General features: G+C 39.9%; 1 protein-coding gene across 2 annotated transcripts in view; it reads left to right on the forward strand.

Annotated features, from left to right (window-relative positions):
* MCTP2 (multiple C2 and transmembrane domain containing 2) overlaps positions 1 to 18,869 on the forward strand; it is a 99,026-nt gene that overhangs the window by 37,154 nt on the left and 43,003 nt on the right. For both annotated transcript variants that reach the window (XM_053954699.1, XM_053954700.1), the window contains 7 exons: positions 647 to 833; positions 1,583 to 1,676; positions 5,408 to 5,510; positions 7,178 to 7,280; positions 16,292 to 16,393; positions 17,331 to 17,405; positions 18,187 to 18,306. In XM_053954699.1, the coding sequence (XP_053810674.1) occupies positions 647 to 833; positions 1,583 to 1,676; positions 5,408 to 5,510; positions 7,178 to 7,280; positions 16,292 to 16,393; positions 17,331 to 17,405; positions 18,187 to 18,306 (784 nt within the window). The remainder of the gene's footprint in view (positions 1 to 646; positions 834 to 1,582; positions 1,677 to 5,407; positions 5,511 to 7,177; positions 7,281 to 16,291; positions 16,394 to 17,330; positions 17,406 to 18,186; positions 18,307 to 18,869) is intronic.

Here is an 18,869-nt window from a genome sequence, read left to right on the forward strand (position 1 = left end):
TTATTGTTGTCTCTTTATGAATGTTTCTCTTTTATCCTCTTTATTTTTATTTTTAGGGGAAGCATCAGGTTAATGATACATATTACATGCAAGGAGTGGGTGGGGGGGGACTTTAAGACAATCCTTCCCTTTGGGAAATATAACAGTACACTGAAAATGTAGCTCTAGTAAGGCTTGTAAAAGAGATTGGGGCATACAGTATAATGTAGCATAAAATGGAGTATGTGACTTTAAAGAAACTAATCTATTTTAGGCTAATGTTTTAAATTTTGCATTTGCCCCTTTTCTTTTCCCCCAGGTGAAATTGAATTGTATTTCAAATCCATCACAAAACACTGGGGGATTTTAGAGGGGAAGTGAGGCAGGCCAGAGTTAAGTTTTCCTCCTGTACTTGCAGCCCAAACCTTTTACCTCCCCTTACCAGTAGACAGACCAGAAAGCAAAATCGGACAGTAAGTGCAATAGGATCTGCCTAATTGGTTTCCCGTGTTTAATTTTGGGATGTTTATATTTTTTGCACGCTTTCTATCCTGAAGAAGCAGAAAGTTTTGGTGCCTGCTTGCTGCTGAAATCAATATCATGTTGCTTTATTATTTTTTTTTTACCATCTCTTTTTCCTTATTAACCCTTGGCAATGCTGTTCCAGTTGCCACGTTGACATTACTGCCCTGCCAGCAAAGCAGACCAACTGCTTGGAGCTGCCTCTGGAGAAACACCCAGGGTCCCTGCTGATGCTGATTGCTGTTGCCCCATGCACAGGAGTGTCTATCTCTGATCTGTGTGTCTGCCCCTTGGGAGACCCCAATGAGCGGCAACAGATTTCTCAGCGTTATGTGAGTTTCTTTTATTTTTTACTTTTTTTTTTTTTAATTTGTTTTGAAATAGTCAAAATTGCAGAAAAAGAAAATCCTCCAGTCGTAATGACCTGTCCCCTACCAAAGAAAACTATTAAGTGGAGTAGTTGCATGTCAAATGACGAGGAGATTGGCAGGGCAGATAGACCCAAGCAGTTTGGCTGTTTGTATTTGTTGAGTTTTAAACTGTTGTTTTAAACTGTTGTAAACAATGCTGTTCTTTGCAAACTTGAATTGTATTAGGAGATTATCATGGGGAATGAGACACTGAATATCATGAAGAGATAATAATATACCTAGCTTCATTCCCTCCTTTGGGAAGGTTATTTTCTGACTTTAAATGTTGGAAGATAAAGCTTTTTGATGGCTTCCACGTCCTCAAAAGCTGGTCAGGATGGAATAACTGTATTTCAAGTCAGTGCCTGGGGAGGTTTAGATTGGATATTAGGGAGCATTTCTTCGCCAAAGGGTTTTCAGCACTGGAACAGGCTGCCCAGAGAAGTGGCTGAGACATCAGTGCTGGAGGTATTTAAAAGATGGGTAGATGTAGCTTTTAGGGACATGGTTTAGTGGTGGGCATGGCAGTGCAGGGTTAGTTGTTGAACCTGATGATCTTAGAGGTTGCTTCCAGCCTAACTGATTCTGTGACAAGTTACTTAGTGGTCCAATAGTCTCTGTTTCTTACTGAATTACAAGCAAAATACATCTCCATGCTTTTCTCCCTGCAGTGTATAAAGAATTCCTTTCGGGACATAAAGGACATTGGCTTCTTACAAGTCAAAGTTTTAAAAGCAGTGGACCTGATGGCAGCAGATTTTTCAGGTATTTTATTTCTGTTTTGCAGCATGTGATGCTGTAATATATTGCAAATGATCAGTGGATCAAGGAAAAGTCATCCCATCATCTCTCTAGCACTGAAACCTGCCTCAGGGAACTGAGATACCAAATGGATTTGACTGCTAAAAGTGTGTGGGAAGGTCCAGTGAATGGAGATCTTAATTTCCCATTAGACCTGAGCAATCTGACAGAGAACTTTAAAACAGCACATCGTGCTAAGTGATTTTTCCATCAGGAATACGTAAAGTAAAAGTTGATACACAGTGATGGTGCCTGCAAAGCACCTGCAAAGCAAAGCCTTTCCATCTTCTGTCAGGTGTCTTGTGAGTTTGGGGCAAGACTGAAAGATGTTGGGGTGTCTGATGTGGTGCTGGGTGTGGGGGTTTGGGTGATGCTGCAGGCTGTCACCTGAGAGAGAAAACTTGTCAGCAATGGGGCTGCGAGTGCAATGCTTTCTCTTAGAGCTTATTTGAGGCTTCACTTTGGGATGACCTTTTTGGTGCTCTTACTCCATGAAAAATATGGATTTTCCACTGAGCTGTTCCTCAGGTTGTGCTTGGTCCTGACAGCAGTGGACACTAACACCTTTTAAAACCACAACTTTTTATTGTACCTCTGGGGGAAGTCTAGGAGGTTGATACTTCTCTGTAGCAACTGCCTGGATATTACTATTTTTATTATCATCTTCTCCAGGATTCTGGAGACCTTTTAATTCCCCTCTCTATCTCACAGCAGCTCATAATTCACAGGCACAGCATTGTGTGTTGTGTATTTGCTGACACAGTAATTTTTTTTAAGATAACTTGTTGATAAAGGCAGGAAAGATGGTAGAGGGAAAACATTTTTGCCCCATTCCCTTGTTTTTGTGAAGGCATTGTTACATAAGAGACTGCTGCTCCTAAAAAAAGGAGCAAAGGAGAAAGCCCACTATTTTAGGGCTATCTTCAATTCACTGCTAACCCTGAATTGGAAAAAAATGTTTACTGCAGAGAGCAGTACTTTAAGGAACTGAAGAACTTAATTTGAAAAAAAAAACCAAACCAAAAAACAAACCACAACTTGTCAATAACGAAAGGTAACTTGTAAAGAAATCCATATCTAAATTGACATAATATATAGGTCCAGATGGAATTTGGAGTGTAACTGCACCTTGCTGACTAATTTAATTTGATTAGTGTAGCACAGCAGAACAGCCCCAGCTTTGCCATGTGCCAAAAGTTCCATCTAGAAATATGTGGAGTTTTATATAGACAGAATCCGTGGAAAGAGCTGAGCCCAGAAGGTTATTTACCCTCTGGAAAACTTTGCTGATGCTGAAGCAGTTGCATCAGTGATGGATTTGGCCCCCTCTCCCTCAGTACTCAAACAGGAGCATGTGGGTGGATAATGAACATTGGAAGAGACACTCAGGTTCTTGATTCCGCAATTCAAAGACTTTTCATACAGAGTGTGTGATACACATTCCTTGTGCATAGCACAGAATGAAATTCTGCTTAAGTAAAAGGTTACTCAGTCTGTCATTATATTCAAAATAACCCAGGCTTTGAGCCTGATTCATGAAGCAAATGACAAATTGTTTTTCAATGGCAGTGCTGAAAATATCCTAGTATTATGCTGTAATAGACCCACCAAATTGCAAAAGGATGCAGCCATTTTAGGTAAAAATAGCATAATTTCTGATCATGAAATGAGAGACATAAAGATTAATTATCTGTTCTGAGCCATTCATAAATGATTAGTGCAGCAATTATGGGCTTCCATAATAGAGCCCTCCTAGAGCAGTGCCATATTTCCTGCATTGCCAAGGAGACTGCTCAGATTTATTGTTATTGATAAAAGTAAATTCAAAGTCCCAGCTAAAAATCTAATAAAGGGAAAATCACAGAGGGAATCAGAGGTACAAAGATTTCCAGAGGTTAATAGAGGAGCAGTATGAGCAGGTAGTGTCCCCTCCCTGTCCCTTCCCATAGCAGCCAGGAATCTTAAATCCCCCCAGTCCTGCAGATGGGTGGGTATGATGGGTGTAATGCCACCTTATACCTTATTCCCACACTAAAGATTGGATTTTGGTGTGATTGGGAATTCTGTATGTTGTCATCATAGATTTTAATTGCAAGTTTTTAGCCTGCTGTAATAATAGTGATCAGGAAACACACACTATCTGATTTGGTTTCGAAGAGTGTTCTGGAAATCCATATTTTACTCTTGGACATAAATTTTTGGGCTGGTTTCCAGACAGCTGTATCATATATGTAGAAGCTCTTCACCCACAGCTAGCCCAGTTTGAGCCTTCCATACTTTTATATTCCTAGATAATAGTTCTGTTGATGTGGAAATGACTTTTTCTGCTTTGTTGGATGTTTTCTGTGTACGCATGAGAGTTCTTCTCAAACACTGCATTTGCTCACTGACCAAAAAATAGCATTCAGAATACCAAATTATACAGTGGGATTGTTTTTGGCACATACCAGTTTGCATTTCAAGCAGTTTCTCTGAAAGGCTACATGCATTTTCCACACTTATCAGGCAATTGGCATATAAGCTGAAAAGGAGAAGACAAATAGATTCCAGTAATATACATGGTCTTTAAACTTCACCAATATTGACTAGTTAATACCCACTGTTTACATACTGAAAAGATTTCTGTTTAGTTTATAAACTTCTGAGAGTAAGACCCTTAAAAGCTCTGCATTAATAATACAGAAAATAAGGATTAAGAAAAGGACAGCTTTTGCTTAAATAGCTTGTTTGTCTGATATCTAAATCCCTGCATTACTGACATATTTACTTGCCTACATAGAAGTTAGGCTGAGTTGTACATGAGCATTGGAGATGAGATTAAATCAGTTACTGAGCCAGACATGATGATAAGGGGCCACTCTTCTCACAAAGGAAACTGCTGAGCTGCAATGAGTTGGGAAAACTACAAATTCATTTAATGTGAGTGATCAAAAAATACATTAGCGAACATGTGTTCACCTAATAGAGTCCATGTTGACATCCTTCTTTAGAGAGGAGGAATTTTCTGTGCCTTTGTTTTGTTTTGTTGTGGGGGGTTTGCTCTGTTTGTTTGCTGTAAGTACAATACTTGGATCATGCATGGATTCTCCAGTTGATGTTGGGTTTTGTTTCAACTGTGTCACCGTGTAGAGCCTTCATAGCTTCAAGGACTTGCTCACATGGAACTAATTGAAGAAAGGCTTCTGATTTCAGTCAGTGTTGTGCTTCTTCTCTCATGATGTGGATACTTAATCCTGTAATCCACTGAAGAAGACCACAGGCTCTAAGCAGAGGATAAAACAGGGAGTGTAACAGCAGCACTGCTCCTTCCCTGGCTCAGAGCAATGGTGCTGCTTTCCTAAGGGCAGCTGAGTAATTGTCACCATGAACAGATCTTTCTTGCTGTAAGGGCTGGGGGATGATTCACTGAAGGTCTCAGATTTCAGGTGTTAGAGTGAAGCCCCTTGAGTGAGCTGTAAGGTAAGTGTTGGAGTTTCCAGAACTGGGGATGATCAGAGATACTGTTTTGTTGTTGTTTTTTTTGGTTTTTTTTTTTTTTTTTTTGGCAAATCATTCCCACAGAACGGGGCACTTTGCAGTTGCTTTAATGGGTGTAATTTTATTAAACCAATCACTTCCTCAGCCCTACTGCAAAGAAAGAGTCTGCCTACTAAATACCATAACTGGTCCACTTAATTTTTCTTTCCTTTCCCTAGGTAAAAGTGATCCTTTCTGTGTCTTGGAGCTGGGAAATGACATGCTTCAAACACACACCGTTTACAAGAACCTCAACCCAGAGTGGAACAAAGTTTTCACATTGTAAGTGGATTGCTTTGGAAATCTTGCAACAACTCCACTTATCAGCTTAACTAGGAAAGCTATCGACTTTGGGGAAATGCAAAGGTCAAGTTTAAGATATGTCATTTTTTTCATAGTCAGAGAGGATGTTGGAGAAATCTCAAATATAACTTCATTAAAGCCTTTTGCCTTTTACTAGTTCTTGCATGGAGTTTATTAATAGAAGTCATTAAAAGAAAAATTACTGTGATAATTATAGGAAGAATCATGACTAGACATAATGGAGTCATAGTTTGATCCAAGAGATAATGTAACAGAAAGTTGAGACCAGATACTCACGCCTACATTTTCCATAACTTAAAATAAAATATGTTTCATTGAACCTTGGTAGAATCCTTGTTTAATTTGAAGTAAGCAGAGAATTCGAGCTCATGTTGGTGTTGGTCTGTCTTCTGAATTTAAACTAGTCAAACGCTCCAAATTAGATGCAAATTTTTATGGAAATCAAGGTATTCTTTTATTTGTCACTTTATTAATAATAAAAGTTATAATTTAGATATTGCTTTTAGTCCGCCCAATTTTTTAATCTTGCTTTATGCTGACAAAGGTTTTTGTGAATAAGTGAGTGAAATAAATGTCTCCCAAGACTGCAGCAGTCTGTGCAAAGGCTGGCAATGAAGCATTTGTGACGTTTGCATCTGTCCACTGAAGAACAGTTTGAAAATTATAAACTTCTTGCTAAAGCAACATTCATAAATACTAGGCTGGATGAGAACACAAGAAAAACTATCTGATTTCTTGAATAGAAATACTTTGCTGTATTTCTGTTTAATTCAGGGGTGCAGCTGAATGCTTGTCTCTTGGAGTCCTTTCTCATACTTTGTTCTCAAGGAGCTTCTACTCATCCCTGTTTTTTCTGAGACTGTGCCAAGCAGATGAGTCTTGTCGGATGTTCAGCCAGAAAAATAAATCTAATAACAATCCAAATTTATTTTATTTAAAAAGAAAGTTTGTGTCTGTACTTCCTGTGGGTCTCAGAAATGTCAGCTATGGACTCTCTCTGACTTTCTTACTAATGTTGCCTGGCTAGTCCAAGCACCAAATCTGCAGAACCAGTCAGGTACTCTCATCTCTCCTTAGATTTTTGTCCATTAAAAAAAAATTAATTAAGCCCCTTATAAACTAATGATGATTTAGATTTATTTTGAAGCAGTGTGGATTGTTTTGGGTGGATGAGTCCATTTTATCTGGAGCTTTCAATACCACTAGAAAGCCTTTCCCATTATATCCAGGTTTTCTGCAGCACACTTTTCTGTGTGTGTCACTGTGCACTTTTTAATGCACTGAAACTTGGGTTTGAATTCAGCCCTTGACCTCTCCCAGTTGCCAGCGTTCTCTGTTGGAGAGCTGAGTTTTACATTGATAGCATCACCAATACAAAAAAATACCAAAAAGTCACTGTCTGGTAGTTTCTTCACCTAGTTATGCAACTGAAACATGAGGGGAAAGCTTGGGGAATGCCCATCACTTTATTCATTTTGGGGGGGAATTTAATTAAATGCTAATTTATATACCCCAAGGTAATACAAACTTAATTAGTAAAACAGTAGTCTCAGGTCTTTGTGGAGGACACTGTGTGCATGTGTATTGAATATTATTTTTTATGTGTCTGCACTTTTTTGTTCCAGCCCTATTAAAGATATTCATGATGTTCTGGAAGTGACAGTGTTTGATGAAGATGGAGACAAACCTCCTGATTTCCTTGGAAAAGTTGCCATCCCTTTGCTGTCTGTAAGTTACCTTTACCACATGTATCATGGTTGGCTGGGAACAAGTTGTGTTTTTTTCCCCCCTTAGCACAAAACCCCACAGATTTAAACAGGTTTTGTGATCTATACATGCCTTAGTTGACAGTGTTTATGGTTCTCCTTAGTGTAACGAGCGTTGTCCACCCATCTTAGTACAAATGTGGTTGATTGGAAAGCAAATTGCAGAAATGTCTGTACTTCATCAGTGCCACGTAGGTCTGAGAACATAATTGAGTTGTTCTGTGTGTTTCCACATCATCTTCTGAAGGTAACATTTTAAGCATGTCCTTGTTCTGTCTTGCTTCTTTTTACTCCAAGAAAGTAATTGCACATCACAGTAGGATTGACTAGAGATAGCTGTTGTTATTGGCACAGCTGAATGAAATTACCTAAAAGGGGTGTTTTCCACTCCATAGTGCTTTTAAAGACTGGTGGCTTTTGTTCTGTAAACAAATACGTGAGGAGTGAGCGCTACCATGGGAGTGCAAAATCAAAAGTGGAAACAAAGCGAGCTCAGGGGAAAGCGGTTGCTCTGGAGATTAAGGAGAGTTGAAGCTTTTTCAGAAACAGCCAAAAAAGGCCAAGCTAAAGAGAGTGGAACATGAAAGGATCATTAAAAGACTTTTATAGAGGAATGGGGAAAAACAGCTTTGTGTTTGGTAAGACTGATTTAATTTTGAAACAAGACTGGCAGTATTAGCGAGCAAACCAGATCAAGAGGACGTAAACAACTCCGTGTCTATGTGCAGTGTCACTGAAGATTCTAGTAGTTTTTACAGTAACATGTAGGAAGAACTTTCTAGGCTGTGACTTATCAAATCAATTAGTAGATGAGGCTTGAAACATCATGGGACTCTTGTGCCATATTAGCCAAGTTGTGTGAACACGTTTAGCTGTAAGCATGGGGTTTGCTGTGAGTTGGGAGGCAGTGATGCTCTGCAGGATTTCCCTCTGCTGAGGGGATGCTGTGACAGATACTTGTGCAGTTGAGCCCTGTGCAAGAGTGTGGGGTGATGATTTGTTGTACAGACATGCTGGTGTGATTCTCGGGGTTGTCCTGTGCTGGAGCTGGACTCAAGGATCCTTGTGAGTCCCTTTCAAGTCAGGATATTCTATGATGACATTTATACTTTCCATATATAACCCAGTTCCAGCAACACAGGCTGAGGTGACATGATTTCGGTGTGATGCTGTGGGTAATAGCACTCTCAAATAGGCAGATGGTGGATCCTGATTGAAACTGCAGAGTACAAAACTGCAGTCTTGTTTTGAAACATCCCTGTGAAAGCAGATTCACCTCTGCAGAAAGGCTGACATACATCTTCCAGGGTTAAGGCAAGAGTTTGTCTTTGAGTTTTAGAGGTTGGCTGCTGCAGGAAAAAGCAGTGATGGATTTGTGGGGCTCTGTCCCAGCAGAGATTGGAGAAACTGGAGATTTCTAGAGGGAAAGCAAAGGTCCCATCTGATCAAGGCAGGCCATATAAGCCTCGCAGCATCAATGCAGTTCAGGTAAAGGACCAGTCAAGATCAGAGAGGGGGACTGAAACATTTGGTATTTCCAAATAAATAATGAGCTGCCCGGAAGACTCTTGAACTGACTTAGAGGTTATGATCCCAAACTGAAGAATGCTTTACAATGGTAAGGAAGTAGGTCTATGTGCTCCAGTTTTGTTGTGATTTTGTCTAAATAAGAGTATTTCTAGTATATGTGAATTAAAACCAATGTGGCTTCTGAATCTCTTCACAAAAGCATATATGCTTTCATCCACCCTGTGCTGTTCTCACTGGTGTCTGAAACAGGGGAACCCCAGCAATTTGGGGATATGAAGAGCCTAAGATACAGGATCTGAGGAGTAAATACTGAGCTCTCAGTGGCCCACATGCTGTTGTACAATGTTTTTCCCTCCGTGGCTCAGACTATGTGATCTTTTTGGGGATATTTCAGATTGTTCATCTATTTTCGTAGCTTGAGTTGTCAATATCTTCTGTTTTAGAATAATATTAGAGTCAGTTGGGCATGGAGGATTATTTGATGTTTACAGGGAGGAAAAAACCTCTTAACATCTTTTATTCCATTTTTGATCACTTGGTTAATTTCTCCCCAAATCCTCGTATCTCTGATGTTACTGGAAGAGAGTGGCTGGAGCAGCTGCTCTCCTGCAGACCCAGTGCTTGCCAAATGGCCTGCATGATCAGCAGCAGGCTGTGTGGGCTCACAGTGAGAAGATGTTAGATTTGGATTTTCTGTTGATTTTATAGGCATTTGTCAAGTATCCCTTAGGAAGCATGTAACAAGGCAGAGGAGGGGAGTGCATGTGTGTGGTAATGTCCAAACTATTCAGTGTAGGTTTTTCTGTGTCCAAGGTTTGGGACAAAAAAAATAAAATAAAAATTGTTTATGCTTTCCCTTGCCAACTGATCTTCTTCCTTCCCATCCAAACTTCTCTGCCTCCTATTTCAGTCAAATCTAGTGTAAATATACTCATCTCTGCTTCTGATTAAAAACATTTTGCACCTATTAACTTGGTCTGCTCAGACAGAGAACTGTAATTTTCTAAGCTCTTTTTCTTCAAATAGGAATTTCAATGTATGTTGTCATTTTGACTGTAACTTTGAATGTATCCTTTGAACCATTTAGATAAATATACTAAAAGAGAACAAAAGTTAAAGACTCAAGGAAGCCTCATAATCATGTAGATTCAATTTCTGTATGTAATCAGGCCTAATATTTGCCTGGCATTGAATTGTCTTTTGAAAGTAGATGTGCTTTTGCCATTCTTTTTTCCCGTTAAAAATGCACAAGTTTGACTTGTGAGCTGTCAGCACATGAAGTAAGTTTACTTCAGGAATTGTTCATGGATGACTAGATTCTTTTCTTAATGAAAAATTGCCTTGAATAAAGTATGTGTTGGAGGGATATGAAATGTTTAATTAATATGACACCGAATTTTGGGTTAAATGTGTTCAGTAGTGCCACGCTGGCATTTTGCAAATATGATTACACCTTCATCATCACATTAGCACAAGAATAACCTTACGGCACAAAATTCAGGGATGGTGAAATTATGTATTCTTTCTGTTCATCCTTGACTGTGATCTAGGGTTATTGCAGGAACCAAATAATAAAAATAAAAAGATGGGCAGCATGAAAAGAGTTTTAAGGTGACAAATGATGACTAAAGCTGCAAACTTCACATCCTGGTAGATGTGATAAAGGAGAATTGGATAAATGCACATTTTGCTAGCAATAAACTGAATTTGGAGACAGAGGGAGAGAAGTTTGTAGTTTAGCTTTAACTTTTCCATGTTGATCTACCTTGTTGTACTTTTTTTCTCCTGTTCCTTTTGTCAAATTACTCCTCTAAAGCAAGTGTGAGACCTCATGTCAAGCACTGCTCTGGTCAGCCACATCCACAATTTACACTAGAAAAGAAACAGATCAGTGTTACCACAGTATCCAGCAAATGGATCCCTCTCTTGCCAGAAGTGACCCATAGAGTATGGCTTGGCCAAGCCTTGGGCTGGGAGGGAGATTTTGGGGTGTGGGGAATGAAAGGGAAGCCCATGAGCACTGAACAGAGCAAGCTTTTGTGCCAAAAACTGGAGAAGAACCTGGTAATGGAGAAGTAGGGCAAAAACTTTATTACTTCAAGAAAGAAGTTTGATAGGTTTTAGAAGTTTTGTAGGTTCTGGGGGACTTGAACTAATTATCAAAGAAGTCCTTTCTGTCTCTGTGTTCCTTTGTGTCCTAGATCTTAGTAAAGGCAACCGTGTGTCTTTGTGAGGGTTTGTCTTTTTTCTTCTGCTTCAAGAGACTCCTATCTCCTAGAAGGCTGCAAGTTATTAGAGACATGGGAGCATATAGTGTGCTTCAATGAATTTGAAAGCAGAGTATATCAAATATCCTCATGTAGAAAGGCCTTTTGAGTGTGGAGTTGTAGCGCAGAATGGAATGTTTTTTATCTGCTGGATTATCAGGTCAGAGTAGTCCTCAGCTGCACCCCTTTTTTCCAGCCAACAGGAAGAGGTCTATGAAATATTCTCAAATGCCAGGCAAGGTCAGTAGCCAATGATATACTGAAAGCAAGGAGTGTGCCTTTGGCAAGCTTGATTATCTAAAGGATGGCCTGGATTCAGAGAGCAGACACCTGATGATGGCACTTACTTAGCACTTGACCATAAGTGCACAGTCCTTTCCAGGAGAAAGTTTTAGCATTTGAGAAAAGTGAAATTGCTGTGTTTATGCGATGGAGGCAGCTGTGAAGTGTGCTGTCTGTTCTGACTTTTATCCTCATCATGAACCAGGATTTTTGGAATGGGGAAAAATCCCCCACCTCTCTTCCAGGGAAAACAACATCTTGTTGCTGACATTAGATTCGCCCCCAACCACTCGCTGCTCACTGAAAAAGTACCGACAGGGATGTTGTCTCAAGTATCACCTAGGATCCTTGTGCTCCCAGGGTTTTCAGCTCCTCCTCAGACTGGCTCGAAGCCCTCATATGAAAGCCCTGCCTGATTTCTTTCAGTCCATCAGCTCCATATCTCTTTGGTCTTTGGATACCACTCCTCTGCCAAAACCCCAAATCTCCATTCCACTTTGGATCCCACAGAAGGTTATTCAAAGTGAAGGGGTAAAGAGTTTTGGGGTGAAGGAACAGGCATTTTGTACAAATTGGTTCAGTGCATGTGGCAAGACTGGGGAGGAACAAAAACCTCTTTATTCACGTGCAGGTGGATCAAATATGTGGCTTGCTTTCATCTTTTCCTGGGGAAATACGCTGTTTGATAAGGGGAGGTGTGTGTCTATTAGAAGACAGCTTTATGTTATGCAGGGCAAATGGGATGACATTGTGCATCAGCAATGAGCTCAAGCAGGAATATCAGAGGTCCCAAATGCTTTAGATGAATTACCCTTGGAGAGTAGCCATTACCCTCTCCACACGTCACAGGTGTTGATGTACAGAGGTTTAACCCAGCGTTCTTCTGTCAGGTCATCAATATATGACATTGAATCTGCATCAAAGCTGGATACAGAGTGAAGTTTTCTTAAAATCAATGTAAAAAAAAAGCCTCTAAACCATATTTCTTTAAGACAAGAGCAATGAAAAAACACACTTTGCTGCGTAAGGGTCCTGTCTTCTCTGTGTTTTGTGTCATATCAATCTTGGCTTTTGCTATTTCATTAAAATTCCCAAGCGGTCAGAAGGTTGTTGCTTAATAGATTTAGCATTGGCTGGCTACATCAATACTGTGTTTAGTCACATTTGTTTTACTGGGGACATCTGTGCAAAGAGTTTAGCAAATATATTCATTCATTTGAGAGGAACCTGGTGCACTTTGGACCTTGACTGGATGGTGGTCTCATGTACCTCAACATTTCCTTCAGTTAGAGGCAACTTCAGGGAATGTTTTGCCTCAAGTGCCTCTGTAGGTTGAAATATTTATTGCAGAAAAGAATTTCAGCTTTTCTTCCAACTGATAATTTCCTTTTTGTGGTCCCGTATGGAGAAGGGATCTGATACAGAATATACAGTTCTTTCTGTGAAAATATGGATATGGTTTTGTCTTTCTGTGTTGACTCAGAAGAGAGAAATTCCCCAAATATCAGAAATTCCTATGGGATGAAAATCCAGACTATTTTTCTGATGGTGACCTTGCAAAATGCAGCATGTGGGTGTGGTAGGGACTGCTGTTCTCGTGTTAATCCCAGGGTTATGGCAGTCTTGCTTGGTGGTTGAGCCCCAATAAGCTATTAAGAAGCTTTCAGAGAATGCAGGCATTAGCATTCAGTGAGGATAATAAAGCATCATCAATAAAGGAAAAATATTGATTATGTCTCTTTAAGGTGCTTACCTGCAGATATTTTCACATTTAATTTGAATATTCCTTTCCCTTCCTTTTCCCATAAGTAGATGTTAAGCTGTTTTAGACACAGATATCAGAACTACTCATTTTGACAAATCTGTGTGACATCATCAGGTTTGTAGCAAAAGATGTCTGGGTGACAGAAGAAACCTGATCTTTCTGACATTGAGGTTCATCCCATGACCCCAGCCCTGGCTGCTCTTTTCCACAGCTGGAGAGAGCATTTAAGCAGTCTTTGGGAATAGCAGAGACTGGGGGAAAGTACCCAGACAGCAGAAAGAAATAGATGCAAAATGAAATGATTGTAACTGTCTGTCTCTCAAGTTGGGGGAGAAGCTGAACAGAATCTGAACTCTGCCTCAAGAACAGATGCAATGAAAATGAGGAGTATTCAAGGCTCTTTTGCATGTTTTCTTGCACGTGGGCACAGTTGAGACATGCCACCAGTGTAACCTCCATGCAGTCATGGTTCTTAGAATTACCCCGTACCTTTTGTTGAACCACGCTGCCCTAGCACAGTGCCAAAACTGTAAGGGAATCTTTTGTTTGACTTCTTTTTTCAGTTTTTTTCCTTTTTATCCAAATGAAAATGCAGTGGAGACAGGCCATTTCATAGCCTGCCATTCTTCTCTTGTGCTTTTTTCCCTCTAAGAAAGTCTGAAGCTAAAATATCTGTATGAATGTTTAGTCCTAGGCTTTGTTATACTTGCACATCTCTTTCCAGATAGTTTGAACACTTAGAATTAAATATGCCAAATAAATCTGACTCTAAAACTTTATTTGCACTGCATTACTTCCTGCCCTGTTCAATTTAAGAATAGCAGCAACAATAATAATGACACAATTCAAGAAGTTTCCCAAGCAACCCCTATTTACAAATACAGAGGTGGAAATTACTTGTTGGTGATTTAAAACTTACTGTTTGAAAACACCTGCAGACACACCCAAAATGTTTGATTCAGCTCCAGCTCTTAAAATGAAGAGTTTTTCTCCAATGTATTTTTTTGAGTGCAGAATACCACAGTATCAGGCTCAAATAGTCAGAAACATTTTTTTCCTTTTTCTATCAACTTAGCTGTATGTCACATTTCTTTTCCTTGTGGGTTATGCTCTTGAAAGATGTAAGAAAGAAATATATCCCAAAGAATATAAAGAGGCTTTCCCACTAGCTGTTGCTTCTGGTGTAACTGGCTGAAATGTGATGAGAAATATATATACCTGAAACACAAGGAAATTCAGCTCCAAAATGAATAACCATGGGGAATCAAAAATTAGGATATTGTGATATATACTGAACATCTGCATCTCTGCAGACACAGTGGGAATAAAGTTCATTCTATCCTGTCACAGCAGAATCCATGAATCAAAGCTCAGGCTAAACCTGTTGCTGCTTGCACCAAGGACCTCAAACCAAATCCTTCTGTCTCAGTATTCCTGCTATCAGTAAAATCATTTATCCTTTAATTTGTAAAATTTAACAAAATCACTATTTTCTGAACAAAATTTTGTTTTCATTCAGTAAATTTTTTTTTTTGCATTTTTTTTTTCTTTTTGAAAAGGGGAAAAGTGAATTGGTGAGAAAGCAGAAACCTTTATGATGGGTTGACAATGCTGAATGTGGCAGTTGGCCCGAGGACCTTCTGATGCCAGTCCACTTGGCCGTAGAAAAGGGTTTAATCACTTTGGCATCTCTTCTGCTTTGAGTCTGCAGGACTGCAAAATGTTTCTTTACCTGCCCCTTTCCTGCAGCATCCTTTGCTGCCAGCCCCAGCACTGTGTGTGCTCTCTTGTGGTGAAAGCAGAGGTGCTTTGTGATCACTTTAGTGTTACTGTTTTTATTTATTGGTATTAAATGAGTTCCACATAGGTCTCTGTAATGGTAAAGCTTTGAGAAAATAGGAAATAGCTGGAATTCCTGGCTGTACACCACTGAGGTTACAAAGCTGGTCCTTGTGAGATCCATCTTCATTTTCAGTCCTTAGGCAGGAATCCCATCTACCTTTTGACAGGCTCTTTTGGTATAGAAAGGGTGGAGCAACATTGGGAAAGAAAGTGACCTTTCTCTTATCCTGTGAAATCACTTAGTTCCTATTACACCTTTTTTTTTCCTTACTCATTTCTACCATGGTTTATATGAGTGCCTCTTTTAAATGCCAGAACAGCAATAGCCATTTTAAATATGGTTGCAATTTCATGCCCCCAAATTTCCTCCGTTATCTTTAATCTTTGATCATTACAGTCCCTCAGTATAGCTTTTTGGTAAGCTGCACTTTTTTATGTTACTGCTGTTTAGAATTAACTGGTCTGCTTCCTAAAAAGCCAAATGTTTAATCAATACATATCCCACTGTGTGTAATAAATACATTTCTGCCATCATTTTTGAAGAGAGAATGCTTTTGCTTTGAGCCAAATAGTTTACAAAATGGCAAGGAAGGTATTTTGTTTTTGGGCTGGTTGGTTTTTTTTTTAATAGATGCTTAATGAGATAGGGCCAATGGGTTGATCAGAGCAGAGAAGTGGTATTGAAATTCAGGGGTGAGGTGGGGGGAGAAGTCTTTTACATGAATTTGTTAATTTTGAACATTTGTTACATTAGCATTCACTCCGCTTCAGCCGATTCATTTCTTTGGATTGCATTTGTTTGCTGGGTAATAATTTGATAACGTTGCAATAAACTAAGCATTAAGAAGTGGTTTCGTGTACTGGAGTGTGCAATAGGTAGGTAAAGTTGTTGTTTGTGGCTCTTTTCCTAAACTTTGGAAGAAAAATCCCATTTTAAACTTGTAATAACAGAGGCTGATTACTTCCCATCAACTCACTGGCTTCCAGGGCAGAATTTTCAGACTGATTATTGCGTGCAATGCTCTACTATAAAGTACAAGGTCTGAAAATTAAAGTTGGACCACAAGAGATTTAATCTGCGATTTTATAGGTCTCTAATCCAACAGTTGTTTTGTATTTCAGGCGCCGAGTATATTATCAGGGTTTGGGAGAAGTTTTTATTTTTTATTCGTTTGTGCTTGAGTTACAATTATTTATTTATTTGTTTGCAGTGTCTTTAAATTATATTGAGGATAACAGCCAGGAAAATACTGATGCTTTTTCTCTCCTCCCCACCCCAAACTATAGATTAGAAACGGTAAACAAAGTTGTTACACGCTGAAGAATAAAGACTTGGACCGTGCTTCAAAAGGAGTAATTTACTTGGAGCTGGATGTCCTATTTAATCCTGTAAGTTGAAGTATTTTCCTTTTGCTTATCACTGGTGTAAGAAAAGTGTGAATCTGCAAGGACGAGGGTGGGGGTGATGCTTTTAAAACCAAGAGCCAAGCCAGAAAAGTCTTGTCCCCGTTGCATCTGGTGGTGGAGGGATGTTTGATGTTGTGAGTGAAGAAGATTTGGGCTGTCTGAGCTATGGCCCTTTCAGGTGGATGGGACAGAGAAGGAGCATTCCTGGAGGGACAAATAACCTAAAGCCACCTTAGGAAGGAGGTGCTGATTGCTGCAGCCACGGCTTCAGTTGCAACAGCCAAAAAAGGGCTTCAGGTTCATTTTATTATACATTACTTTTAATACCTAGTTCTCCCCTGAAAAGCTGACCCAGGATGTTCTCTTCCCAGGGTGTTGACAGGAAAATTAATGAGGCATGGACACAGTGGTTAGTTTTTAGGTGGCTGAGTCAGTCTCAATCCTTTATGCCCTCCAGTCTTTTACTGAGTTTAACTCCTATTTATTAAGGGCATTGTGGGCTGTGCCACAGCTCTGCTCCTGCTCAAGTGAGTCCAGCCTCGCCCAAGTTAAGTTGTCTGCATTTTCCTTAGCGTGGAATCATAGAATGGTTTGGTCCAAGGGACCCTAAAGCTCATCTCATTCACCCTGCCCTGCCATGGGAAGGGGCACCTTCCCCTACACCAGGTTGGTCTGAATCCTGTCCACCTGAATGGTTCCAGGGATGAGGCATCCACCCTCTCTGGCCAACCTGTGCCAGTGCCTCACCATCCTCATTGTAGCAAATATGTATTAAAAGCAACTCCTGTGTCACACAGAGTCTGGGAAGATTGAGAGATACTGAATTTCCTAATTTTCCTGAGCACCTCTGGTGCTATGAAGATGAAATAACTCCTTTAAAACTACATGGTCTCATTTTTATTAATTTTTTTCTTTCTAGATAAAAGCAAGTATTAGAACATTCAAGCCCCGAGAAAAGCGCTTTACTGAGGAGAACCGCAAATTTTCTAAAAAGGTGAAAATTGGGTCTGGGCTAAGCTTTTGTATCTGTTCCTGAAAGATCTGAATTGCTGTAGCACGGTTGCAAGAACAAAACCTATTTATGCATAAAATGCTGAACACATGTAAATTCAGTGTATTTCTGTATATATTAAAAGGTTTGTTTGTGTTAACATGAAATTGCTTTCTGATCTGGCTTGCATCAGTAGTTCTGCTTTGTGCTTCAAAGTGGGGAAAATGATAGCTGTGGATTTTGCACACTTCGCAGCACTTAAAGCTCAATGAGAGCCTTATTCTCTTCTTTGTGAAGGCTAAATTCCTTATGTAAAAAGTCCATAGGATTTAAGAACAATGGCCATTATTCTTTCTAAAATTGAGAGAGAGGCCTTATAATAAATCTAAAAATCCCTATTTATTTCTATGGACTAGTCCAAAACATGTAGAAAAGAGGAGCAGACTACATTCTCTCTGTCCCTTTCCCTGAGACATTGATGTATTTTAAGAATTAAATGACGATAAAGGTAGGTTTGTATAACTGTTTTATTTAGTTTTGGCATCAGTTTGTGCCTTTTTTTTTTTTTTTTTGTAAGAGATGAGGAAAATCTGGAAGGTTTGGGTGTAATCAGAAAGCAGACAGGAGCTGGCGAATGTGTCTGAAATAGAGGCTTTATTTGCGACATGTGCCCTGGCATGCATTTGTAGCCTAAATTATCCCTTTTTCTGAAGCAATAGTAGGATATTAGTGTGTTTGATTAAACCCCTCTTCTCCTCCCCTCCTCCCACTCAATATTTATCAGATCTTATCAAGAAATGTTGATCGCGTGAAAAAAATCACCATGGCAATATGGAATACAATACAATTCCTTTGGAGCTGCTTTCTCTGGGAGTCCACGGTGAAGAGCCTGATAGCATTTGTGGTAAGTGGATTTCTTCTTTTATTGCCTGGGGCTGAGTGATCTAAGATCTAGAGTGTTCCTGTGCCTTCCTCCCCATCAGTGTTCCTGTGCCTTCCTCCCCACCAGCGCGAAGCCCTTTCTCGTTGGCTGTTGTTGCTGTTTTGTGGCTGCAGGGCAGCTTGGGCCACACTGGGCCTGGTGGGGATGGGAATGAGACCTTCAGGAGCAGCCTTTCCTGGCTTGGAGCAGAGGTATTCACCTCCTGCACCGAGCTCTGGGGATGCCCATGTCCATGGTGGGTGTTGCCGCCACGTGCAGGCTGTAAATGTGTGGCGACTCTGGAATTTTGAATTGTTTTTAATTTGAGACATGGCAGCTGGGGGATAGGAAAGGCAGGAGGTGGTGGCCAAGAAGGTGATGTAGGGAGTTGCTTTTGATCTCAGTGGTGCAGTGAGCTGATGGGTTTTGTGCCTTCCATCTTCCATTGCAGTGAGGCATCACTTCACTGCAGGTTATCAATTCCTGCTCTGCCTGTGTTGGCATTGCCTGTTGCAAATTTATTCTCCTGACTGTAATAATACATT

This window comes from Vidua chalybeata, chromosome 13 (assembly GCF_026979565.1).
Source record: "Vidua chalybeata isolate OUT-0048 chromosome 13, bVidCha1 merged haplotype, whole genome shotgun sequence".
Classification (NCBI taxonomy): domain Eukaryota; kingdom Metazoa; phylum Chordata; class Aves; order Passeriformes; family Viduidae; genus Vidua; species Vidua chalybeata.